The 27900-nt window shown below is 38.7% G+C and overlaps 1 protein-coding gene across 4 annotated transcripts; it reads right to left on the bottom strand.

Annotated features, from left to right (window-relative positions):
• Window positions 1–200: 200 nt before the first annotated feature.
• mfge8b (milk fat globule EGF and factor V/VIII domain containing b) lies at window positions 201–27900 on the bottom strand. Of its 4 annotated transcripts, none has more exons than XM_008410745.2 (11): window positions 27702–27900; window positions 14606–14728; window positions 14298–14429; window positions 12876–12908; window positions 7125–7238; window positions 5830–6011; window positions 5453–5608; window positions 4219–4363; window positions 2158–2360; window positions 1914–2069; window positions 201–674 (listed from the first exon to the last, which is right to left on the bottom strand). In XM_008410745.2, the coding sequence occupies exons 1-11, from the start codon at window positions 27769–27771 to the stop codon at window positions 531–533; spliced, it is 1458 nt and encodes a 485-aa protein (XP_008408967.1). In that variant the 5' UTR covers window positions 27772–27900; the 3' UTR covers window positions 201–530. The 4 variants fall into 4 exon arrangements, with proteins under 4 accessions (XP_008408967.1, XP_008408968.1, XP_008408969.1 ...); XM_008410746.2 differs by having other exon boundaries at window positions 2158–2342; XM_008410747.2 differs by lacking the exon at window positions 12876–12908.

The following is a 27900-nucleotide window of genomic DNA, read 5'->3' as shown; positions in this document are numbered from 1 at the left end:
ATGAAACTACGATATATGTACACCTCAAAGTGTCGTCTAGAGATAATCTACATACGGACTTGAAGGGACAGTGAGTGTTGGACTGAAGGTTGGGTTATGTACATCACCAGCTGTGGGTCTCTGAGGTTCGCTGTTGCAGGTAGAGCTGATCCAGGATCAGAGTTCAAGCAGCACCGACTGAGTCGCCCTGACTTCTGACACAAGGAGGAGGAAATTAACACTTTTATTTCATAAAACACGGGGGGATAAGAGCGGACCTTGCTCTGCTTCTTGAAGCGATTTGATTCAAAGCAGGAAAAACAAAATAAAATCAAAAAATAGGCAAGTTTAGCTGAATCGAGATTCTGCTCACAGTGGTTAGGGGTAACGACTTCCACCTCTGACCAGCCAGGCTTTTGGTGGGGTGCTACGCTATTGTTTGCTGCCCCCTAGAGCTGAGAGCAAGGCAGTGCAGGTATGGCTCAGGAGGAAAGAACAGAGGATTGGGGCAGGGTGGGGGTGTGTGATGTGGACGTAGAGCAGAGGCCGTGCTACTCGTCACAGCCCAGCAGCTCCATCCGAAGGGTGATGCGCTCGTGCCACTCCCAGGGCAGGACGCGGACGTAGCGGCTGTAGAACGGCGGCTCGAAGATGTTCTTCTTGTGAACGTTGTTGTCGCAGTTGCCGGTAAAGATCTGGGCAGACAAAAGCAGCGCAGCGCACCACAGCGTCTCTTCAGCAAAGTTTTAAAGTGGTTTTAGTTGTAATGCAGAACTGGGATTTTACTGGGAGAGCTACGTTTAGAGCTGATATGTGCAGAACGACGCGTCACGACCGAACAACTGAATCTAGGGGGATTTTTTTTTACGCGACAGACTGATGCAAAGTGTTTAACTTCATCCATATAGATTGTATTCAGCCTCCTGGTCCTTTAGATGACGTCTCAAAGTTTTGCACCTCTAGAGACTGAAATGTTTATTATTCCTCTCTAAAATTACTGACAATCTGATATTAATATGTGCATCGGTCTGATGTTGGAAAAAAAAATCTGCATTGGGTACTAGTGACAATGTGCCCAATCCATATAGACAGATCTATTCAGTCAAATTCTATGTTTTGTACTCTATTGCTTTATTATTTATTTTACTTTATATTTAGAATTTCTAATTGCACTTTCTGTACCATTTGAAAGATTTGTTGCAGTTTAATTTTTACATGTCTGACCAAATACATGTAAAAATAAATAAATAAATAAATTTTAAAAAAGCCGAAAGTAGTCAACCTATCGTTTTTGTCAGTTTCTTTATTATTTAATTTACATTGACTGATCTTCTCCTAATTGCAACGACTGAATAAATTAAAGTCGTTTTTATACGTTTGACCAAACTTGTGAAGCYATCAGTGTATTTAAGTGTTATGTACCGGTGCAGAGTTATAAACACGTGTTTAATTCAGTACATTTATGTCTTTGTTCAGATGAAAAAGAAACATTTTAAGTCAATTCAGCGCAGTTTTTCTGTRTTGGCCGATTCTAAACCACAGATATCGTATTTAAATGTTTACATGCATGTAAATAATAGTARAAAGCAATGTAGCAGGATTTTTCAACCAGCAAAGTAAAAAATAAACTCTTTCATATACAGGGCGGTGTTTATCCCTTAGGGAAAGTATAATAAGGGTTTGAAGTAAAAGTAAAGATGAGACGATGTACAAATTTTTCCTGTGATATTGACTTGACCTGATTTCTTTTGCCTTTTTTAATCATCCCTCCCAGTCATATTCCTCRTAATTCTACGCAATGCATTTGTGTTAGTCGGTTTTATTTTAACGTTTTTAACGTGTAATGAAAAAAAACTCCTGCTGAAGCATTTTAGGTTCACTTAATTTCCAATCGGCACATTTACTTTTGTATTATTTTTTCCTGTTGGACCAACCTTRTCTTTGCGCGTGGTTTGGTCCTGCAGTACAGTCCAGGACCGTCCGTCATTACTGTGGGCTATTTTGAACGACGAAACAAACTGGATAGAGCCGAAGTCTTTTGCTCCCTGAGTGACGATTCCCGTTATCCTCTTAGGAGACAACAGGTCCACCTAAACTCACACACACAAAAAGATTACTTTATAAACCAGAATATCAGATTAACAAACCAAAATGTGTCTCCGGCGCGTCGCCTCGCACCTGCAGCCACTCAGACCGGCTGTTGGTGGCGGGAATCCAGGCGTTGGTCTTGCCCTGCTTGTCCAGCCGGGCGTAGTGCGGCAGCCAGGTGAAGGCGTTCATGCCCCAGGTGCGGAAGGTGCTGGAGGCTGTGATCTGGCGGTCCAGCACCAGGCGAGACTTCATGCCCATGGGCTCCGAACAACCTGGAGTGTTTGAATACACTGCGGAGGTGAGACCAGGAAGAGGAGAGGAGGAAGAGGAAGAGAGGGGAGCAGAGGGAGGAGGGAGAAGCAGCTCAGGCCGGCCGGGGAGGTGGAGCGGCAGACATCAAAGTGACGATAAGGGAAGATGAGAGCAGCAGGGCATTGAATTAACAAAGTGAACAAACACACGAGACATGAACCAATCAGAGTTTAGTGCACAGTTAGTAACATTTGTAAAGATTTGATCTGCCTGTACCAAAAAGTTTCAAAATATTTCTTTCTGTCCCTCCTTATGTGAGAGAAGCTGCTGTAAAACTGAGTTTTAGTGATTTAACTCCCCTCAACTCCCCCATTTTAACACTTAGGACCTTAAAGATCAAACCGTTCCCAATGGAAAAAGTCTGGTTATTTATCTCTGCTGCCATCTAGTGGTTAAATATGTAGTTTCATAAAGAAAAAAAAATCTGAATCTCAACCAAGACACTGACTGAACCAGTATAACAGCTCAATTCACTTGTTTCAAGATGTGGTGCGTTCACTGAAAAAAAAAAATCTGATTTTTGAGTTTCCAGTCACCAACTTCTTGATGCATCTCTAAGTAAAAGGAAACTCAAAGCTTTCTAGAGCACATTTTTAATACTTATGGGTTTGTCAAATAGAAACAAACCCTGTAATTAGCTATTTCCCTCATAGTACTTTTCAAGCTAAGTTTTAAAGCTTTTCCARTATTACATGTCAGAAATAAAACCATACAAATGAACTTAAAAAGAGACAGCTTCAGTTCCCTATTATACATTTATTACTGTTAATAATGTCTTGATGGTATTTTACATTCTACTGCAGGAACGAGGCAAACTTAACTCAAATATAACAAAATGTATTTTTAAAGATGTGTCTAATCTCCCAAAAATTTTCTTGCTAAGTTTTTTTGCGTTCAGCAAATATAAATAATTTTSGTAATTATAACTGACCTAAAACAAGAAAATTTTAGGCTGATTTAACTTCAGACAGTGGTGAARAAAATGTGTCTATTTTTTATCAGGTTTATGAGAATATCTGGTTTCAGCTGTAAAATAAAAACTTTACAAATTTAGGCTTTTAATTAAACGTTTATATTGAACTTCATTACAAAATTGTGCAGTTTCGATATGGAGCACTTTCAAGGACTTTGTATTGAAATCAAGCACTTTCCAAACCTTGAAAACAGCTAAATGAAATTCAAACGTTTTCAAGCATCTGTACAAAGCCTGAAATTAGGCTGTTTCATAATTATTTAGTTATTAAATTTTTCCATTATTATATTAAAGAAATTGAAGCGTAACCTTATGAGAGAAATCTAAAAGACATCAAGGGAACGAGAAACTGCTTTGAAACAAAATGATTTTTAACAATGCAAAGACAGACATTCAAATGACAGTGTTTAAAATAACAAAACAAAGCTTCTGTTATGAAACTATGTGAGTTAACGCCAGGGGAAACGTAAGAGGGAAGAGACGATGAATTGACGAGTGAGACGACTGTGAAAACAAAAACATGGAGCAGTGCAGAAGCTCAGCGAGTTCAGAGGAAGTGTGTGGTGAGAAGACATTTKCTGCAGCTCAGAGAAGACTTAAAAGATCCAAAATAAATAGACCACAATAATCCGTGTTGAACATATTCAGACTTTTTCCACATTTGCTGCTCATCTTTAGACACAACGAGCCGAGTTTGTTCCCCGCAGGGTAGAAAACCTTTGAAATGCATTCAGTTTCTGAGGAAATGGGAGCTAATTGCTAGCAGATATAAAGATCTCGTCTCACCAACTGGATTCAGTGAATATAAAGTTAGTTTCAATGGTTAGTGAGAATGTGGACACTGGGTGTGTGTGTGTGTTTACCGTTGAGTTCACAGCCCACCAGCTCCATGCGCAGGGTGCAGGCCTTGCGACACACAACAGGGATGATGCGGATGTACTGTGCGATGATTGGGGGGTCAAACAGGTTGGTCTTGGTACCGTCGTTGTCCACGTTCCCCGCAAAAATCTGGGAACGAGGAAGGCGTTGGAAAACCTTTAGTTGACCCGCCACGCTTTACTCTGAAAACTGCTGAAGCTCGGTCAGATTGGACGGAGAGCATCTGCAAACAATCATTTTCAACTTTAAATTTACTGTAGGCCTGAGAGTTAACTATTAACTTTTGGGGCTTTTTAGACCGTTTTCAAACCATTACGACAATGTAACGCCTGCATCGTGACAGAAATGTACCAAAGAAACCTGTACATTTTATGGAGTAGTAAGCTTTTGTGCACAGAATGCATCTACCATCAGACAGTGGTGAAGATGAACGTTACCCAGCTAACTGGTAATAAATTTGCACTTACCTATGATGGATGCAAAAAAGCTAGTTAGCTACAAAGGGTTTATTGGCAGCTAGTTAGTGGTAGCMMCAATTTAGAGGGCAATTATGATGTCAAACGTTTTCTTGACAGAAATGTCACCTGAGAAAATCTACATAGAATAGATGAGATTAAATTTAAGACGTGTGATTAACATTTACAAGATCAACTTACATTTTTAAAATGAATTTAAGACATTTATTAAGGCTGTAGTTTTAGATACATGAATTTAAGACTTTTTAAATGAGATGGCAGCCGTAGCATCTCCCAGTCAGAAAAAAGTGTTCAGGTGAATTTTATTTTGGGGTATCAGACGAAAAAGGGTCTGATTACAAATTCATGCCACACTTTTTTAGATCTTTATTAGTAAAAACTTTCCAATTCAAATTCAAAATTAGTTTGATCCAAAGCGGAAATTAAATTAATTTAAATATGCCAATAAAATTAGAACATTTAAAAAAAATGTCCACTCCACTATTATGCTATACCTTGTAGATATTAAAACGCAATAAAATAGAATAATGTTTGTGGCTGTAACGATACCATTTATACGTTTTCAACTTTTCTTATTCCAAAATAATTCTAATTCATAAAGAATTGAAAAAAAGTTGTAAATAAATCAGACTGCTTCTTTCTTAAAATCTTTCCTTTTTCCATTAACTGATCTGATTCATRCTGATCAGTTTGGAACCTCCTTAAAGTCAGCGGCGCTACGTCTCGTCCCTCACGTCCTCACCTGGTCCTTTCTCTGTCCTTCGGTCCTGTACATGGTGAACGTCCTGCCGTCCTGACTGGACGCCACTTTGAAGGCCTTGATGAATTCTTGCGTGCCGATGCGACTGGCACCCTGCGTCACGACGCCCGTGAAACGCATCGTCCTGTGCATGTTGATCTACAAACAGATGACAGGATTTTTATTTTCATAGCAGGTCGAGTCAGGCTGACGGTTAGCGCTTAAAAGGGCAAGACAAAATGGAATTAAACAAACCGTCTTTCCAGTGTTTAACAAGTCATGAATAGAAAACCTTGAATTGATTCCGCGACTGCAGTTCATCTTTCATCAGTATGGATCCAAGCTGCTCATGTTGCACTTAAATGCCTGACTGTGCTGACCTGTATCCAGGGGTTCTTGTCATGAGGAGCGGCGCTCCACGCGTTGACCAGTCCCTTGTTGTGGAGGCGGGCCAGCTCCGTGCCCCAGCGCTGCAGGCCCAGCATGGTGTAGCGGATCGACGAGGCCGTGATCTGGGACTCGGCGATGCCCCCGCCCTCCATGCCGAGGAGAGAAATACAGCCTGAGGAAGAGAGACGTGTGAACGCCGAGCCTCAAAATATGGCAGGGCGGTGAAGCGAATTCTTGGTTTTTGATTTAATTTTGGAGAATTTAGATTTGGTGATGTCAGCACGCCCAGCATCTTGTTTGACCAGAGCGTCTGTTTATCTGGACTTTGAATGTTAGGACCAGGATACAAATGGTTTTTGTTGTTGTTGTTACCAGAATAATGTCACAGTATTACAAGAATAAAGTTGCAATATTAGGAGAGTGAAGCAGTAATTTTATGAGAACTCCAAAACCAAAATACAAAAAATTAAACTGAGTCATGATGAAAATTTTTTGAATTTATACTTTGATAAAAGTTTTACAGAAATACTTAATCTTTTAACACATCAGCATCAAATTAGTACCACTAGTGGGACTTTAAAACAACCAAGTCTATTTCGAGGAAATAATTAATCAAATCTTTTCACTTATTAAAACCACTTTCTCTTAATTTTATGACTTTTTCTGTTAAAACGGTTATTTTATCCTGCTAATATAATGACAATATCCTCATAATAAAACAAAAATGCTTTTTTTCATACAACTCACAGTAGGTATGATTTAAATAAAAGCCACATTTAAAAAGATTTGTCATTTGTCATTTCTTTTTTAGAAAAATTGAGGGRAAAAAAACTTTTAAAGCTATGTTGCCTTGCCTCAAACATTCAACATTGATCAAGTCAAATTTATCCTAAACCACAAAATAATCAAATTATTAAATATGAATTTATGCCACATATTTAAAAAGCATTTTCTCTGGATGCTGCAGTAAACTACTGCATGGATGGTTTAATGCATGGCTATAAACTTGCAGCTCTTTAAAGGTCCATAAACTCATTCAGGACACACAGCACTGAATCAGCGGAGCTGAATAAAAAGTATTGATCTCGCATTTAGAGCGAGCCATTTCTATTCTACATATCGATCATCCCGAAGCTCCGCTCTTGGCCATCTTCCCAACTCAATCATCTTCGGTTTAGTCTTTCACTTCTCTATTACACTCCTTCCATTAAGTCATCGATCACTCGCCCGAGCACTTCTGCTGTCATTTTGTAAGACGATGGCGGTGCGAGTCGGTTACACTCACGCAGTTGGCAATGTTTGCCCACATATGGAGAGGGGCAGTGGCATTTGAAGTCTCCGTCCAAGTCCCGGCAGGTGCCGCCGTTCTCGCACGGCTGGCCGGCGCAGTCGTTTACGTCTGCGGAGAGATGAATCACTACGTCATTTACTGCGGTCGGGGAGGACGGTCAGCCTCGGTGCGTTTCGTAGAAAACTTAAGAGTTAGAAATGTTAGAGGAAGTTAACGTCATGCTTTCAGCAAAGCTCACAGTGCCCKCTAAAAGTACTCGTGCTTCTTAGAACAAACAAGGTTTGACTGATATGTTTCAATGAATGACATCTGGATTTTATGTGGTACTAATGCACAATTGGGAAGTGAAAGGAAAACACAAACATTTGTGAAATGTGAAAATCCATCTTGAATGCGATGTGGCTGCATAAAATCCAGTTTAGGAAAAAAAATTCAAACTTTTTTTTTTTTTTTTAAACATACAAAAGTTCTGCCTGGAACCTTTGCATTCGTGTTTYTGGTACGACCGTAAACCTGAAACACAAGCAACATAGACAACAACAACAACAAAAAAAGAAACAATGGACGAAGCCACTTCTCTTGGTCCGCGGGGGTCAATTTTTACTTCCAAATACGATCTGATCGGACGCTGGAAAAGACTGTTAGGCTAACTCCTTTTAGCACAACTTGAGCACATCAGTGAAGCTATCCAAGGCTAAACTAGCATCATAATGCTAAACATGTAGCAGCAGCACAGACGTCCATAATGCTAAAGGCGGTATCCACAGCCCACATTTCTAAAGAGGRACTTTCGAGTTGAAAACGTTGCTCATTTTGTCGATCTATAGTTTGATGAAAATGCAATTAATTGCGATAAAATTACAGACCCCGCAATTAACCCGATTCAGAAGTCCAACAAATGATTTTTAGCCAATATAAATCAGAAAAGTTTTGAGCACATTTTTATTCAGCCCTCTTTTAGTTAAAACCTCAAAATAAAACCATTTGCAGAATGCACAACTCGTCTTGTCGAAGGAATCTATACTGGGGTTTTATTTAGGGATACAAGAATAAGGGAGGAGAATTTTTTWAAAAGCGTCATTATAAGGATGTACGAACAAACAAAAAATAGAATGAATCTATTGAAGTTTGTGGCTGTTAAATGGCTAAATGTTAAAACGTTCACTGTGCACGAATAATTTGGGAAGGCACTGCAGCCGAAGCCAAACCAGGAAGACCACAGCTGCAGAGAAAAGAGGGTTAGTGAAGCAAGATTATTTCTTCTTTAGTGACTTCATGTAATCTTGTAAAACTGATGTGGTCTGAAAGGTCCAGCTGCACCAAGAGATCATGTGGTTAATTATGTAAGGAAAACTAAAAACAGAATGTATTAAGGGAAAATTTTAGTGCAGTGTACAATGTGCTAATTTTTTTTCCCTGCAATTCCTTCTATTGACCCGTGGTGGCGCCCGTAAGCACCAATAGTTCTTCCCCCCCAAAAATAATATTCAGATTAGGACAAGTAAAAAAATAAATAAAAATTCTCACCCATGCAACCTTCCACAAACTGCTCTGAATACTTTTAACACTTTTTTAAAAAAGCTCAGTTTTAGTTGTGTATACAACTAAAACTGAGGGACTTTTGAGGACATTTCAACACACATCTTCCAGCTTCAATCCCTATTGGTTACCGTCGTTGCTGCGTAAAACGCACAAGCCAACCAGGGAAACAGATGTAATGTTTCTAACCAGCAAAAACACACACACAGTTTCATCTTACCGCCCACACACTGCCTCTATAAATAGCTCTGTGTCCAAACAGTTATTTTCACCCATCATAGGAAGGATATAGTAATTTTGAACTGTGCAGCCGCAAGCTCTGGATAATTAGGCACACTRGTTATTCAGATATGGAGAGTCCAGCTTCCTTTAACTAAAACACAGAGGGAATCTTAAATTTTTTGCAGCAACTCTTTATTGATAAAATGCATTTCCAACAATGCACAAAATAAAAGAACTGGATAGTTGAAGTCAAATATCAGAATGTCAGACTCCACTTGTAGAGGCTGATTAACTGTAAGCAAAGATGCCAAGTGGCGACGGAAGAATTTTTAAAACCTAACACTGCACCATAATTTTGATTGAAAGGCAAACATTGTGAAAAAGCTGTCAAAATGTTTGTTGTCCACTATAAATGGCATGTGATATAATAAAATAAAAAAAAGATATCCCATGAGCCTCAGGTCAAGCAGCATCCCTCTCTGTTCCAATAGGATCGAGCTACGACTGCATTTCATAAGCTCCTAMATTTAATCCACTAACCTATTTTGTTTTCTCTGTATGAAGTGAAAACCCAATGGTAATCTCAGGAGCCTTGCTTGAAACCTGATCCTGCATAGAGCTTCTGAAGAGCAAAACTAACAAAAAAGAACAGTGTAGCAAACTTAAAAAGGGCCAGATGATGCATTTTCCAGGCACATAGTGCCATTTTTAAGCACAATTATGAAACTATGTTACTTTTAGTTCCTGTAAAAACACTGTACACACCAAATAYGACTAAAGAAATTTGACATTGTAATTTCATGTTTTGAAATTGTTCCTTTGTTTCTTTAAAGACTCCTGCTCTCGCYGAAATTCCGCCTTCAGGAAGTCATCACAACATGGCTCCTTTATTAAGCCTTTAACAACGTTTTCACCAGAAGAAGTGGCTGCTACAGCTCAGATGTGCAGTTACACCAGGTGTTTGCCAATTGCTGCTGGCTAGTCTGAAGGAGCTGAGTGGGGGAGAGCTGCTCTGTGAGGCTGACAATTGGACGCTGCAGTTATTTGTCGTTTCTGTTGTGTTTATTTTGAATACTTGAAATGTCTTCCAGTTGCAGTGTTAGAGTAATTAGAATTTAAAAACTCCAGAGTTCTTGCATTATTATGCTGTTACCATTAGATTACTTGTCACAAAACAACATTATCGTTTATCGCAATAACTTCTGGGACAATTTATTGTCCAGCAAAATTTGTTATAATTTTGTGATTTGTAAAAATGTGGATGCATTTTTTTGTTTGAAATGGTGTAAAAGTGAAACTTTTTTGGGGTAAAAATAAGAAATATTGCCGTTCTAGTTACTGACTACTTAAAGGGCAACAACTTATTAAGGTTCAGCTGATGTAGTTTTGCGTTCTCCACATTAAGAGGGTATTTAACTCAGACAAAATAAACCAGGAAACGCTCATCCCCTCTCCATCCGGACCATGACGGGGCGAGAATGCATGCCAACACCCTGTATGTATTCATCAGGGACCACGGAGCCCAGTCTGCCCAAACAAACACACACACACACACACACACACACATATGGACATGCACACACACATGCACACAACCACATCCTGGGAGGAGTGAAAACTCTCCCCAAATTTACTAAGAGATTAGAACACTCATACACGCTATCTGGCGACTTCCAAAAAGTAAAAATAAGCGCCTGAAGCCGCTCTGAAACTTTTGGCTTCAGAAGACCATAAACAGGAAGAAGGATCCTTCCCTCACTGTTTCCATCCATCTGCTTTGGCTTCAAGTGAACCGCTAGTGGCATCACTCTCTCTCTCTCTTTTCCAACACGCTCTTGAACGGACTTCCTTCCCTCTGCCACCCAGGGAGGCACTTAGCCCGGTTTGACAGGGCGGTCAGAAACGCCGCAGTCAGACCCGAGTAGCGAGTGTGACACTGTAAAGAGGGCAGACTTAATTCACCGTTCCGCCTCCGCGTTCGCCTTTTTCGCCCGGCAACAGCAGAGCTGACGTTCCTGACATTCATTGTGGACGGCCACTTTCTGTTGGCTGCGTTTGCGTGAGGGATGAACCGTGTGTGTGTGTGTGTGTGTGTGTGTGTGTGTGTGTGTGTGTGATAAGACAGTCTGTACATGAGATCATGAACGATGTGTGGTTTATTCTTGTGGGATGTGCAGTGCGCACGTGATTAAGCTTTTTCTCCCAGCTTTGCTTTCCCTTGATCCGTTTCTAAAAAGGGATAAAAAAAAAATAAAAAAAACATTTGATCTAAAATGCTTTTGAACATATTTTTCCACAGTTGACACCAAATCCTAACAGACCAAACACGGTCACTTCTCGCTCTCTATTCCAGTCCATTTAGAATTTTTGTATGTTTTCTCAGATTTTGTCTTCTTAACTGTGTCATCTAAAATATAACAAAAGAAACTGAACAAATTGTTCACACTGAAGGAACAGAGTCTACAGAAACAAATTGTTCTTTCTGTAATTGGTCGATTAAAGAGCGACTCGTCTCTTGCATTGTCAAAAAGACTTAACTCTCGGTACAATAAGAAGTTGAAAACCACTAAGTTGCAGACAGCACTTTGTGTTTTTCATACAGTAAAAATATTATTACAACTAAATTATAGTTATATTAGCAGACATACGAATAATAAAACAATTTTCAGTTATAAATGGGGGGTAGCCTAAAACTCACGAGACACAACTTTATTTCACGAGAACAAGTCCAGACAAGATTTTAATATTACTTGAGAAAATTTAAAAGATCAAATTTATGTTTCAAAAAGGCTTTTATGCTGCATATTTATACATTTTTGTCACAAATTCAAACTTATGCTTCATTTTCTGCTTTGTTTTCATCTCTTCAGACTTGAGGACAGTTGTTTCATATGCATGGCCTGCCGTACTTTATTTCCCACTTGCTACTGATAGTGGATTGAAATTGTTATGTAGCTCAACGTACCATTAGATATCCATCCAGTGGTGGTCTTAGCAATGCTTTCTGCCTCTTCTTACATTTAAACAACTTTGAGTACTCTGACATTTTTCGTGTCTCGTCTCTCTGTTGCATTTATAGTTCCAACTAGAAACCCAAAATTGAGTCAAACAAATGATGTGAGTGTAGTTCACATTACAGATTCTTCAGGCACAACAGGTGACAGGCTTTACCTCAACAAGAAATGTGATGTGTTGATATTGTAAGATCTTGAATGTTATATATATTTGTTTAAAATTTTTTGCCTCAGTGATTTTTCTACCTATTATATGCTGAGAGTCCCRTGCCAACCCGTGACCCCCAACAAAGAGCACTTCCGCTGTCCCTCGTGTCAACAGACGCCGAGCCCTCCCCGACCTCGCAGTCCACACGAGATTTTCCCCTGACTCAGCACTGCCGCATTAAGGTTTCATGTTATTAGAGGGGAAGGTTTCACCCAATTAGTGGAAACGACTTCTCTTCAGAGGCCCGTTAATCCAGCAGTAAATTTGACTTGTGGATGAACAGATTTTAATGAGCTGTGATTTGTGGCTTTTGCGGTTGAGCAAAAGGACAAACAGATAGTTGGGTTGTATTTAAAAAGTTAAATGAGAGTAATCCAAGTTGTGCTCTAGGGATTCTGGTTTAAAATAGATAACAGGAAGGGATTTAACTGGCTGAGGCGCCAGTATGAGGCGAGAATGGTAAGATAAGAGACCCGTGTGGGGCATCTAATGCAGAAATAACTGTCATATTTTAACTCCTAACCCTAACCCTCGGCTCGCGAACAATTCCTTGTTGTGAGAGATAAAGATGTACCCGGTGATTATCCCATCTGTGTTTATGTGTGTGTTCTTGGTATTCCACCACTTCTCCATGCGGCCAAGAAAACAAAAGAACATCTAGATTTGAAGAGGGAAAGAGAGACAGCAAGGCAGACACACACACGCACACACACATGCACACAAACATGGCGATCGCTTCTCAAGCTGCGTTTCCACCGTTACCTTTTGTAGAGTTTAAATTTGCTCCCTTGACACCTGGGAGGAAAAGACATTCATTATCAAACAGAACAAACTTGAGTCTGTCTGATATAGTGACTGACTCATTGTATTCGTAGTGCACATTTGGTTGCTGTTTTTCAAGAAAACGGCAGCCATCTGTCTGCGTGTGCAGCAAATGTTTCCACCGTTCCCTTGTGCTGTTGGGATGACCCTGAGTGAACCAAACAAGAGGACAGCCACCATCTTTCTAGATGTGGGAAAGACAGCAAATCCAAGTCAATGTTCCACTTGCAGGTCAGGAAACCAGTTAAAACTTGCTAGTTATTTTGATATTAGCAACACAAGTCAATAATGTATTGTTTGCTTCTAAACAGTATCTTTACAAATAAAAGCTGTATAGAACTGTGTGTGTCACTGGTTTACTGCTATGCAAAATGATAAGTACAAGTAATTCAACATTTACTGCAAGCTTTAATAGGCATGGACAGCTAAGTTGGATTTTTGAAGTGGAGTTGGTGCAGAAGCTGATGTTCAGAGCAGGAATCTCTACATTATGTTTTAGTTTATCATGAATTGAAAACCTCCAACTTTAATCTACAAAATGAAATGCACAATTACTGTGTAAAGTCACAAAGAAACCAGGATCTGTCATAATTGTGGAGAGATCATATTCACATTTTAAAACTTGCTTTTCAGTCAAAATAAGACTGGATTTGCTTGTAGCGAAGTTGAAATTCGTCAAAATGGTGTAGTTTGAATTAAAAAAGGATTAATAAACAATCATTAAAAAATACAGTACAGATCACCCTTGATATTCATGGGGATTAGAGAATATGTCCCTAAATAGCTGAAACTAACATCCACAGTCTTCCCAATGTCCCAAAAAGTGGGCACTGCTCTAAATGGTGCGCCATAGCAGCAGCGGAAAAATGATTTCTAGTCAGCATTTTCTGTAACAGCTRTTTGTGTGACTACACACCCTTCCTGTCCATCTCCCATACACTAAAGGCTGCAACACCCCTTCAACAACGGCAAGAAAAATGACTGCCTGCTTTCGAACAGCAGCCAATAACTTATCAAGTAGGATTATGCTTTTTTATTTCAGCTTCCCATACTGCTTTTTCTGTCGAATACTTTAGACGATCTACAAAACAAACAATCTGTGAATTAGACGACTTTAATTTAGAGTTTAAAAATCTGCAAATTCTGCACTATGAATAAGCAGGGGTCCACTGCAATTCCATCCAAAACTTTCACAACCAATTTAACAAATCTACAGCAGCACWCTGCTGAAAGACAGTTTTTATTTATTTATTTTTTAAATCAGACCACAGGAACACAAAACGTCTACTTTTTATTACCCCAAAACTTCAGAATAAACATTACGTTAATGCTAAAGCTACTTGAAATAGAGCACAGGCTTACTGGTCTGGCAGTGGACTCCTTCATAGCCGGGCTGACATTTGCAGATGTACTCGGTGAAGACGTCACCGCGGCGGCTCTGGCCAGTCGCCTCGCAGACGCCGTCGTTCTGACAGGGGTTGGTGCTACAAGGTCCTTTAGGACGAGAGCAAATCAAAAAGAACGTGAAAGCAAAGCAAGTCATCATGTGACCGCTCTTTAAAAGTGTTAGGAGCTCATGGTGTTAGGAGAAAGACAAGTCCACCTATAAATGTCATTATTTTATGCATTCTCCCAAGCATCTGGAGAGTGAATGAGGGGCATCAACGTACCTGTCTCAGTCTCATTGCAGGTTTCACCTGAAAAGCCGTCGGGGCAGATGCAAATGAACGGAGTCCCTGTGCCGGTCACACAGGTTCCCCCGTTCTTACAAACGTTCACTTTACAGAGGTCACCTGCAAGCAGAGCGAGAGCGACACTAAGAAAAACTTATCCTACAACTATAACAACACTTTATATATCCATATATTCTTCTTTTTAAAGGTAAATGTATGGCCATGACTGCATGGCACAGCATTCATAGTGCCACAAATACTGCGGTAACACTTTATTTGACGGGGTGTGAATAAGAATGACATAACACCTGTCATGAACATGAATGAGTCCTTATGAATGTCTATGACTGTTGTCATGAAGTGTCATTCGGTAAATGACACTTTTAATGCAAAGTTGCTCTAAAAGTTGCATTGAAAGTAAATTAAAAGTGCCAACATTGCATTAAATTGTCATTATTTACAAAATTATGCAAAGTTGGCAMTTTTAATGGACTTTTAATGCAACTTTTAAAGCAACTTTGCATTAAAAGTGTCATTATTTACCAAATGACACTTCATGACAACAGTCAGACATTCATAAGGACTCGTTCATGTTCATGACAGATGTTATGTCATGTTTATAAATCATAAACATGACATAATGGGGAAAAAAAAATCTCATTTGAAACAAACTTCTTCAGGACGCCACTAACTAAAAAAAAAAAAAAAGTCATTTATGTCACCAAAACCTCAAATGGTAGCAGCATTTAATCATATTTTCACATTTGCTGATATTTATTGGTGATCTCGTGTAACAAGTAGAGAAAACATTAAGAATAACTTTTCCAATAATACTGTCAGTTTTGATTTGTTATTTAACATAAAGCAAATTCTTATCACAAGACTTTTTTTTTMTTTTTTTTAATAATAAATGATAATACGATAAATGCCCACTCCTAATGCGATATTTCCAGGCCTTGAGTTCTGGACTAGAAAATTATATGTATTGGAGCTTTCAAACTTGTAGGTAGAGTGYATTTTTATAGTTTAGGCATAAACTAAAATATATATATACATTTAATTTTAAGTTTTGAGATCACTTTAAGGAGCAAACAATGACATAAAAATCCACTCTCTTTCTGTTCTGTTGCATTCCATGCTACTGCATTGTTGGGCTAAATGAGGACCGGCCTGGTACAGGTTGAGTGTGACAGTGTGAACAGCTGAGTAAGCCATCGCCACCCTGTAAACAACAAACACTGGATACTTCCACCAGCAGGCAGCTGCTGCATGACAGGAAGCTGACAACCTGGCAGTCCTCTCTGACGAGGAAAATCAGCTCACATAGAGCTGGGTGGAGAGAAGATAGAAAAAAGAAGAGGCTCCAAATTTGAAAACATTAAGAACTGAATCAATTTCAGAATTCTGGTCTTTTACTAACTTACCAAACAATGCACATAGTGCTATTTTTTTTTAGTACAATCAAGTAACTGTTACCTTTAGTTATAAAAATGCTGCATATATCTAATATGACTTAAAAGAAATGTGACTTCATAATTAAACGCCTTGAAATTGGGCCTCTGTCTCTTTAAAAACTCCTGCTCTTTCTGAAATTCCATCTTCAGGAAGACATTGCAACATGGCTCCTCTATTAACCTTTTAGCAATGTTTTTACCAAAATTACTCTGGAAAGTAGTTTCTACATTGAGCTCAGAAGTTACTCAGTTCCACCAGGTGTTTGCTAATTGCTGCTGGCTAGTCTGAAGGAGCTGAGTGAAGGGATCACAGGGAGAGCTGCTGTAACCCCTGCAGCTCTCTGCAGCTATGGAGAGCGGTGACCCTGCAGCTATTTTCTGAGCTTTCTGAGGCGGAAGCTAAGAAAATTGGAGCCACCCAAGGAGGAGCTTCGTCCTCAGAGGCGGGGCTAGGTCCACTCGGGCGTTCTGCACAGCAGAATGGTTGCCATGGATATTTAAGGATTTCTCAAAAGTGCATGAAAAAAATCAAAGCAACACTTCAGGTATATTTTTTGATGAGAAAACATTATAACATGACGTAAAGCTAAAATATAGTAGATTTTACTTTTGCCCCTTTAACACTTTCATGAAGGCTTATAGAAATGACATGTAAAGCTCTCAATGTGTAAATGAAAGAATTTCAGCTCATCGTCTGGCCTTTGACTGGATTTTTTGCTAACCACAGATTTTATTTGTCTTTTAGTTTTTCTATTGTAGATTTGATGACCCAGTTGGGATCTCACTTCTGTTGCATAACTCTGTCAATCTTGAGCAGTTTAACAGATGGCCTTGTGTTTACTACGACTGAAATTTAAAAAAGTTTCAAGCCATCGGGCATCTGCCAGTTGGTCAAGATGGAAATAAGACAAGAAAAAAAAAAGTTTGACATCTGTTATGAATTAGTTTTTCTCACACTGTGTGGTCATCACCATCAACATTCAGAAGATGATTCTGAGCGTGGCTTGTGTTTACCTTCTGCTCCCTGTCATACAGCAGCTCTTTAGCTTACATTTAAAGCACAAGTCCAGACAAAGAAATGGAGATTYGGRAAGAAAATATAAAAATGGCTTCACTATTATTGCTTTTTCTTTTTTTAGCAAAGAAGGTTGAAATTTAAAGTGATCATCTTTAAGAATCTCTGGTTTACATGTATACACCCCCACAGAGTTTTGCAAAAATATTTATGATGAAAATTGTTACTATTCCAGAAAGTAAAAGTCAGTTTTATGAGATATCCAAGTCAGGGCCTGAGTTTCTCCAAACATGGTGCTACTGGTCATGTCAAAACATCAATATTATTCATATATAATAGACAGGACAGAAACTGTGGTTTATGGAAATGCAACTTTGCAAAATGTTTTCACATAGCTGTTCGTTTCAGAAGGAAGTGCTCTGCTTTCGCTTTCAAAAGAAGCCAATTAAGTTTCATTTATACATTACTGCACCAATTCATAGCACCTTTCATCTCAAGGCAAATCATTTCAGTTCAATCATACACACRTTCCAATTGATTCTAGTTATCAACAGGGATCCAACAATCCAATATTTTCACTTCCGATACTGAAAAATAGCACTGAATTGAGAAATTTCTTTTGCAAAAAGACTGAATTATAAGTTTATTTGGTAACTCTGCACCAGTACAGCACACTTAAGTACACCAATAGTTTCACAAGTTTGGTCAAACATGTTAAAACAATGTTAATTTGTTCAGTCAGTGTAGTTAGGAGTATAACAGCCAATGTAAACTGASTAAAATAGGCTGCCTATGTTGGTCAAACATGTAAAAACTTGCAACAAACCTTCAAACGGCTCAGAAAGTCCAATTGATGTCCCTCAGAGCACAAAAGCATAGAAATAGGCTGAACAGATCTGACCTTATGGTTTGGGCGCATTGTCACCGATACCTGATCTATAACGTTTTTTGATATCAGGACCAGTAGAGATATTGATATTAGAACAAAAAAATAAATTAAATAAAAAATACGCACACACACATATATATATATTCATTTAAATTACACTTCCTTTTAAACAGCAAGAGTGGTGATAAGTCAAAATCTATTAGTACAGATGAATGAATACATTTTCAAAGAAAGGTCAATTAAAAACATTATCTTACAAATAAATATGTGTTTTGCAGTGACGTGCGGTCAAGAGAGGCAGGTGAGGCAGAGTCTCACCTGTCATCATGGAAAAATAATATATAATATAAAATCATTGCTATTTTCATGTACTATAATGTATCTATTTTTTGCTTGGATTAACCAATTCTGATTAGCTTTTCTTCAAAATTTCTTCGCATTTTCCCATTCAAATGCTCAGAAGTGAAGCCGGTGAGGCAGCAGCGAGCTGAGCCTCACCGATTACGCAACCTCTCGCTAAATGTACTGGCTGCCATTATATGACAGCATGTTCGTCCTGTCTGTACGCCGGCAATAAAATGGCTAAGAAACATTTAATATATGGACTGATTTTCCATAATTTTGCTTATGTGTATAATGTACAGTGTTTTTTGTCACTAACTGTGTTTTTATCGTGTTTTGTGTGCGGAGGAGCGATAAGAAACGGCAGAGAACAGACTCGCCACACAGTAAATAAGTAAAGTATAGCGATACATTTGTTTTCTCCTCTCTTCCTACGTCAACATGAAAGACTACATTTCTAAACTTCAACAGTTTTCTAAAGTGGATTTTCAATTGAAGCAGGAGATGATAACTAAAGGAAGATCAACACCGGAGCTGAAAGTTTTACTTCAAGACAGTTTGATGATTCTCAAACGGAGTAGAAAAGATATGCTGAGGATAGACTTGGCTTTGGATGAAGGGATATTTTTGTGCAGAATTAGGGGTGCATGGATTTTATTGATACGTAAAGGTACGACAGCAATAAGATGTTTTTGTTTAGTTTTTTAATTAAATGTGCGTTTTGTGGGCTACAGTTAATGGTTAAATAATTCAGTAAAGTAGAAGCGGTAGCTAATCTACCACAGCAATTATTTATTAATAAAACATTAAGCCTAAAACRTACTACAACAACAAACTAAATGTTCTGTTATGTGTGCAAAATTCTTGAATGTTTTTTTGGTGTTAAATCCTAAAAAATGAAGTGGCATTCTTATCAGTTGCTATGGCAACGAGTCTGCGTAGCTTGGCGAATACAGATCACTTTTCTGTGGATCAWAGCACAAAATTAATTCCTACATTTTTAAGTTTCACTGAGTTAATGCGGCTATGGATGACATGTAAAAGATTAGTCTTTTTGCCCCCCAGCGTTATATGCATGCGCGAAATTTCCGTAGGCCCAATATTTTAGCAAGAATTGTGGAGATGCCTGGTGTACAGCTCTACGCTGCTGACGGAGTAATAGAGAGAAGAGATCCTCTATGGAAGCATCTCGTTTGGATTATCCTCTTCCTGTGGATATGGTGAGATATGAGAGACGTATCCAATGTCAAGGCCTGTCGACTACGTTCACATCTCATGGGATTCTCCCGCCATTGGCCCAACAACTCATCTTTATCTGAAAAGTTGCTGCTTGTTTATCTTMGGGGAGGAATGAAACCTCCCTTCCTATGCCAGCTCCCTTCAGGAAACTAAAACGGATTGGATTTCTGGAACAATCCGATCCAGGTTGTTGTATAAAAAAAATAAATAAATAAAAAAAAGAACTAGACAGATTGCTCGGCTTATTTAACAGTCTCTGTAAATGTTTGTGGTCTGCACAAACTGAGGGGGTAAAGTCAGGTCCCAGCCTGGAAATTAAATTAGTGATGAAACAGTAAAAAGTTGTCTGCCAAGAACAAAACCACCAAAAGAATCTTTGAAATTTCCCAAAATGATGAGACCGTCTGTAAAAGCCACACACGAATAAAATGAGGAATAGAGAAAAACCTGCATAAAGCCACACAAATGATGAAGTATGATTCTCAATTTAAAATATAAGCCGTCRAGTTACACAGTTGCCTGGGTTGCTTATGGCTTGTTCTCTTTTCACGGGAAACAGGAAGCTCGTCTCAAAATAAAGGTGATTCAGTTTAAGGCTGAGGCTAGTTTACATTTCAGGGAATTTCTTCATTTACCACAAACAAAATGCACAAAAGGTTTAATTTTTGTTTGCTAAAAATATATATTAAATGCAAAAAATAGAAAGATGTCCTATTTGTGGATCAATTAGCCCAATTAGGCTACGTTCACACAGCAGCTCATGATGCTAAATTCCAATTTTTTGCTGAAATCTGATGTTCATATTGCTCATTAAATGTGACCGCAATCAGACTTGTGTGTGAATGGTTTGTCACCCCAAAACAACTCGTATGTGCAGAAGAAGGTAGGCGTCGTAGATCGTAATGTTTGTGGAAGTAATAATGGACGCTGCYGTCTATGGATCGATTTTAAAGTCGCTTACCGATGGGAGACAACAGCTTTGTCACAAGAAAATATAAGCACGACAGAGAGCAAGGGGCTTTTTGTGGAGAGTTGACTGCAATTTCTATAGAGAASCCCGTTTGGATGCGTAGTCAAAACCAAACTTTCATAATTTGTTTTCGTAATAATTGTAGTTGATTCAGTAATTGTTTACATCTGGATTTATTTATTATGTCTCGTTTCTTCTGGTACAGAATTATGATGCARGTCTCGTGTCAATGACACAAAAGTCGTACAACCTGCGACATGACCTTTTAGAATCCAGAAACTTTGAAAGCAATCGGATACAGATCCAATTTAGTTTCACATGGGGAAGATGCGCAAATCGGATTTATTTATTTTGGAATTGGGCCGTTTGGACTGCTGTGAAAGAGTCGGATAAGGGTGACAATTAGACCTGTCGCAATAAATTTTGCTGGACAATAAATTGTCCCAGAAGTTATTGCAACAAACAATAACGTTGTTTTGAGACAATTTTCAAGTAATATAATGGTAATGGCATAATAATGCAAGACACATTCTCAAAGATCAACAATGTTCAAATTTTAATGAACATTTAAGACTGGAACTAGAAGACATTTTAAATATATATATATATATATATTTTTTTTTAAAAACAACAAAAAAAACAGAAACAACAAATAAATTGAATTATGAAATCGCTAAACAAAATTGATGTTAAAAAAAGTTATAGTTGAGACTAATTTACCAGACTGAAGACTTTTGTTATTTAGTTTTTGGTAGGAAAAAGAGAGAAAAGAGAAAAATAGAAAAATTATGCAAGTAGAAGTTGAGCTTTTTTTAATTTATCATGCGATTAATTGATTGATTGCTTATTGCGACAGGCCTAGTTGCAATTACTTGTTCTGTACACACAGCCTAAATGCCATGCCATTTTTTTTAAACCACAATAAAAAAACACAAGCCATCATGTAATTAATTTTCTGCTAAATATGGGCATGACCTAATACTAAAGAAAAAAACACACATTTGTCCAAATAGTTAAAAAGGTACCCAGTGTTGGGCCAGCTCGGTCCTGACCACCATTAGGAAGGTATGCAGAGTTATAGTTGGCAGGAAAAGTCATTTCCAGAAGGCATTGTGTTATTCTCTGTCCATATTATGAGTCATGGTCTGAGCCGTTTCCACTTAGCCTCAACCCAAGAAAATACCAGAACAAAGAGAGCTAGCTGCAAGTGACAACACAGTCCCCAGAGACACAAACCAAACACGGGGTAGGGATGTTATGCCACTCCACAAAACCAGATGCTAAGTCGCAAAAGCAGCGTTTGGGGATGATCGTTTTAAAACATTCAGATGTTTGGCTGCTTGAGGAAAGCAGCCAGGCTATTACGCTGGCAGTTTATTTTACGTGGGGAGTTGTTCTTGGCAGCAGTAATCAAGATAAATGTTTTGTGAATGATGCCCGGCATGAAAACATGGAGCATGTTTTCTGTGAGAGATTGCAGAGGATGTTATTACAAGTGACTCAACACAGCGGCCCGATGACCACAACCCACTCCGTATGTTTACACTGAAAAGACCTTTAAATTGGGAGTTGTCAAAAGTCTGAACTTTTGCTAGCTTTGACTCATTTTGTTTTTTGGTGTGTCCACTGATTTAAAAAAAAAAAAAGTGTTTACGGTTATTTAATTTTACTGAGACCAAAGGACCGTTATTTGTGCTTCATGGTTTCCCTCAGAAAACTTGCTATGCCTGGTGGTTGGGTTCAACCAGCAGCCCTTCATGTTTTTGAGTTAAAAAATGTTTAAAGTTGACAGGAAATTTGAAAATATCATTTGATAATTATGTGTTACTGAAAGACTGGAAGATTAACATCTGAACACCAACTACAAAGTCTTAAAAATGCAAACATTGAAAAAAAAAATTTAAGTAAGCAATGTTTAGCCTGGTAGGGGCACAAGTAAAGCCTGGTGGCCTGTCAGGTTTGTAATACACTGGGGGAAACCCTGAGGTCTGTTTAACAAGTTGGTTTAAAATCCCGTAAAAGTAAAAAAAAAAGAAGGCACCGTTTATGAAAACCTTTTGTATTTTTGGAGTTTGTTTTGAGTTTGAAGTAAAAATAATTATTCAGCTACACAAGGGGTCTGTTGGGTGTTACTTATAGCATGTTCTAAGGTTTGTTTGGATTTTCAAGTTTGGTAAATAAACACTGATTTTACTAAATCTCATTATTAAAAAGAGCAAAGAGTTATACAATTTCCACAAGTGTTTTTCCATGGGAAATAAAAAAATAAATGTTCTGGTTGTGCTCTGTAAAACAGAAAGAACCCAGAGTGCTCGTTCTGCTGCTACAAAGGGATTAAAGATAACCCCTTTGAGAAAGAAAAAAAAACTACCACCATGAACACAGCAATGGCAAAATAACAATGGAGTAACCTCAAAATTGGTATTRGCACCTACAGTGAAAATGTGCTATAATAAACGTGCCTTAATTGCTGTTAGCATAAAAATCACAACTAAAAATGCTGAAAAATAATTTCACCTACATAGGGTTAGAGATTACAACCGTCTGCAAACAGCTCTGACCCAGTAAGAACCCTTTTAGCCGCCTATTTTAAAAGTTAAAACACCAAGTAAACCTTAATATGCATCAATACAGACATTAAAAACTGTGTTAGCACTACTGCACAAGCTAACGGTGTTAGCTCCTCATGCTAATTGCGTTCAGTATTTCAACTTGCAGCTGAATTTTTTTTTATACATTTTAGCTAGGCTCTACAGAAAAATAAGAAAATAGGCTGATTTATTTAAAATAAAAACTTTATAGAAGAATCAAGTAACTGTTAYGAGCTCAGCCAGTTCCACCTGGTGTTTGCCAATTGCCTCCGGCTAGTCGGAAGGAACTGAGTGGTGCAGTAACGGGGGAATGCTGCTCTGTGAGGTGGAAGCTTAGAAACTGCAGCTTTGAGGAGAAGCTGTGCCTCGAAGGCGGAGCTAGGTCCAACCAGGCGTTTTGCATAGCTGAATGGTTGCCATGGGATATTCAAGGATTTCTTAAACATGCATAAAAGAATCAAGGCTATATTCCAATATTCCGTTTTAGATGACAGAATAACATAACACAACATAAAGCTATAAAAAAAAAAACTATCTTACATAATAATGCCCCTTTAAGAATAAAAATAATCAATGGTTCAACTACAAAAACAAATAAAAGGTTATACCAAGATGCATCTGTAAACTTTTTTTGTTAGGTTCCTTTATTGAAGAACCTATCAACACTAGTACCTGCCTTTTGATCCCCATCATGTGATAGGGAAATTAAGTAAAATACTCTGGGATTAATAAAGTATTTTTAAATTGAATTTGAGAATCTGAAACATATGATGCTTCTCTGGTGAGATCTGATATGTCAGCTGGAGACAGAACAAAAGTAAAAGCAAGGAAAATACATGATGAACGGAAGCTGCATTATTACTACAGCGGGAATAACACGCAGTAGTAAGTCAGTGTTCGCATTACGCAGCAATGAGCTCTGCTCTCTGCGCCGTCATGCTGGGCCACACAAACCAACAGGACAGCGCAGGACTCGGTGTTCCAGAAAGCCAGGGAGCGAGCGTCGTGTCGCCTGCATTCATAACCCTAACTCTCAGCCCTTGTGGAAGCTGTTAAAGACGMGTTGACGTGTGTTCAGACAGCCTGTGGCGCTCGTTTAGTCTAACAACCAGCTAGAAAACAGCAGGGACCTGCAGAGGAAGGGAGCCAAACCTGAAGAGTAACAGGAAATGAATTTATTGAGGTTTGACTAAAATGAAGAGTAAAGCTTTTTTTTTTATTATTTTGTACATATTCTGAGATCAGCAGGACTCCAGCTGCAGGTGAGCTTTCTGTAATCTGTGATTGCAACTCCAGAGCACAGCCATCTGCTCCTGCTCTAAAAGTCTATAAATACACACAGCGGAGTCACGCACCAGCAACGCCACAACACACTTTCCTCTGAAGAGCTGGAACTGAATAAGATCCGGGAATGAAAACATTTCAAAAACTACCTGGTTTTGTTTTTTCAAACCATAAAAGTCATATGCTGATTTCCTCTTTCTTGTTATATCTCAACTGAACTGGTTTGAATGAACCAGTTCATTCTGATTCAAGTGCTGCAGGCTCTGCTTAAAAAAAAAAGAAAAAAGAAAAATCACATGGCTGCATGTAAAATATTGAACACAGCAGATTGGAAAGTRGGGTGACAGATACTAATAAAGTATCCAAAATTAGAAGATATTYCACACTGTRATAAAATATTGATCAAGGAAGCTGTTCAATATTGAAATGAGATGAAGGGCGAAAGAAAACACAAGAAAATCTTGTATCGAGAGACAAGGAAAAGAAAAGTGATCAGTGCTGAAAAGGCAGAAGCTTGGAGGGAAATCCCATCAGAGGMAGATGGGATGAGTCAACACTGTTGTTGGAATATTCATATTTGATTCACACAACCACAAGATGTACTAAGGGCTGCACAAGATCTGGAAGACATTTAATTGTGATGCTACTGCTGAAAATTGAGTTGATTAAGTCAATTGTGAACATTGTTTTCCACAGTTTTTCCCCCACAGTATCTGGTTACCATTAGTAACACATTATACACTCATGGATTAAAACTTGTAGTGAGATCAAAGTCTCTCCACTCAATCCAGTGCAGGTCCAGGTCCATTTTAGGTTTTCCAATGAGCCAYTGGAGGATCCAGAAGAGAGGGGCAAGAGAAGGTCAGGTGGTCAGATGAAATCAAGCCACTATAATAAAGTAAATAAACTTTATCCCATTGCATCAAATACTTATGAAACTATAAAAATAAATCTTCTAAATGGAAACACTGAGGCCTTGTGGGGGAAAAAAAATTTTTTGATAAAGTTTTTGCGCTGGGTGAGGTGGTTTTTTCAGCCCTATCAAAACACTTTTTTTCACGTCACGAGTCACATGATCAACAACCGGATGTTACTATTGGCGAAAACGAAGAAGACGACGACAGGAAATAGGATGCTGATTGATTGATTTTGGKTTTTTTTTGTTCGGACAAAGTGYAGGTACCTCCACCAGCACAGCATCACACAGTTCATAAGWAGTTGTGTTAGTCCAACAAGTTAAGAAGAATAAAATAAAAGAATAACTCTTCTATTTTAAAAAAATAAAAMATTTAAAAATTAAAAATCGCGACTGCAGGATTTCCCCAAAATGCCGCATACGTAGCGGCTCCTAAGTCTAAGGGGCGTGTTGCTCCAACACTTGAATAAGTCATGGATTGAGGTCTTCACTTTTACACCCACATCTCATTCATCTCCAGATACAGATACACCAGCATTCACAGCAACATGAGCAGCGTAGCTAGCGGCAGCTTAAGGAACAACTTGTGCCACRAAAACCAACACCCTCATTTCAGGAGTTATGCTTTATAAACCCTAAATTAAACCCACATACTAGTCAATGCACGATGTTCTGAGTGACGGTGAAGCACAGACATTATTATATTAGCAGGAAATTAAACTCCTGTGTGCTTTCCACTGCTTGAGACACTGAGGTCAGCATTACTTGGGTGATATATTGCCAATTAAAACGTGTCTTTATTCATCTTCAAGTAAATTTGAACCAAATCAAATACAGAACGATTCATATGCGCATACAAGCGCATACAAGCAAAGATTATACACAAACGCATGCTGAAGCTTTCCCATTGGTCCAATGTTAGGCTATTTTTAGCCCTGGTTCACTTAGCCAACAAAAGTGCTTCAGTTGTGAGAAGAAGAAAAAAAGAAAAAGAAAAAAGAACAGTCTCAGCCCTGACACAGAACACAGCTTTCCACTTYTCTCCACTCAGCAGCTAAAGCAACAGACAAGCAACCTACAACCTGCTGAACACAACCAATCACGTTAAACCATGCAATCAGCTCTTCCTTCTATATAATTGCCCTGTATGCATTTTACAGGACAAGATAGCAACGCGTCACTCCCATCTGTCATCCTCCAGGCTAAAGTGTCAACTTTGTTAGGAGTGGAAGATCCAACAACAGAATCCAGGAAATATGACTAATCTTTTATCACCACACCTATTTTTCAATAACTGTCACCCATGAACCGCAGAGAAAAAAAACATGTTCAGAGACATCCCGTGCCTCTGGAGTCCTCTGGTTTTCATGCCATCGTTTCAAAGGAAAAAAAACAAACAGGTAACTCAAATACCTAAAGCACTGAGTCATCAGTTGAGGAGATTAAACGGGGTCTCTTCTTAGAGCTAATCAACAGTTCAGTAAAAAAAAAAAAAAAGGCGTTGAGATTAAGAAAACAAGCTATAAAATGCTCACTCCACAACAAAACTTGATTGAATGTGGGATTTGGTGAAGGTGGGTTTTCACAGCACGCTTCATGTCAAACAAGGAGACTTCAGGAGCTTCGGTCGCTGCAGGAGGAAAAGCCACAGGCTGACATCTGGTGAGAAATACACAACCAAGTTGTGTATTCCTCCTGGCTTTGACAGCATGACATTTGGAAAATCCATCATCCTAAGAAAGCACTTCCTGTTCCTTGGTATGTTGGTAAGCACAAATGGAGGAGAGGGGTCTAGGGGGAAGTCAAGACGTTTTACCTTTTGTTCATTGGCCTAAATGTCTTCAATGCATGGAAATACAAACAAAGCCAAGATGCCAAAGGCAGGAGGTTAAAACTGGAGACGAATAATAGACAGCCTGCGAGTCTACTGCTACTTAAAAAAGGGGTCAAAGCACAAAAAATACCAAAAGGCTTTTATTATCGTGTAATCCATGTTGTTAAAGTGTTAATTACTGAATTATTTTATTAAAACTGTTCTCAAAATACGCGATGGTAAGTTATAGCCTTCATAAAATGTGGACGACAAATTGCGTGTATGTGTTGAATATCTCACATGTATTGTACATTTACAGCTCATAAAGTTCATTTCCCCCCCCACTAAATTAATGATTTGGCGACCTGAAACTGAGTTTCTACTATCAAAGAAATAAGTAAAACACGGTCTCCAGGGGTTTTATAGTGAGTTCATTAACTTAATTCGAGAAGACAGACACCTGGAACAACTTTAGAGAACTGCGTCCATCACTCGAGCAGAACCACAGCTGTCCTGGGCGTGAATGAGCTCGTTTGAACTGTAAACAAACACAAAAACTGTTTTAGCGCGAGCCGCTTACCTTTCACCCCAAACACCAGGCAAGCTGCGAGAAGTTGCGCCCAGAAAAAGTAACGCGCCTGCTCCTCCATGGCCGCTGTTTCCGTCGGTCGGAAAAAAAAAGAAGCTGCAGTTTGTCAGTCTGCGGGACAACGACTCAGTTGGAGCTCTGCGGCGGTTTGGTTTGGACGCTGTTGCTGCGGAGGCTCGAGCACGATGAA

Source organism: Poecilia reticulata, linkage group LG6, assembly GCF_000633615.1.
Source record: "Poecilia reticulata strain Guanapo linkage group LG6, Guppy_female_1.0+MT, whole genome shotgun sequence".
In the NCBI taxonomy this organism is placed as follows: Eukaryota; Metazoa; Chordata; class Actinopteri; order Cyprinodontiformes; family Poeciliidae; genus Poecilia; species Poecilia reticulata.
This window is presented reverse-complemented; position numbering and strand designations above follow the sequence as displayed.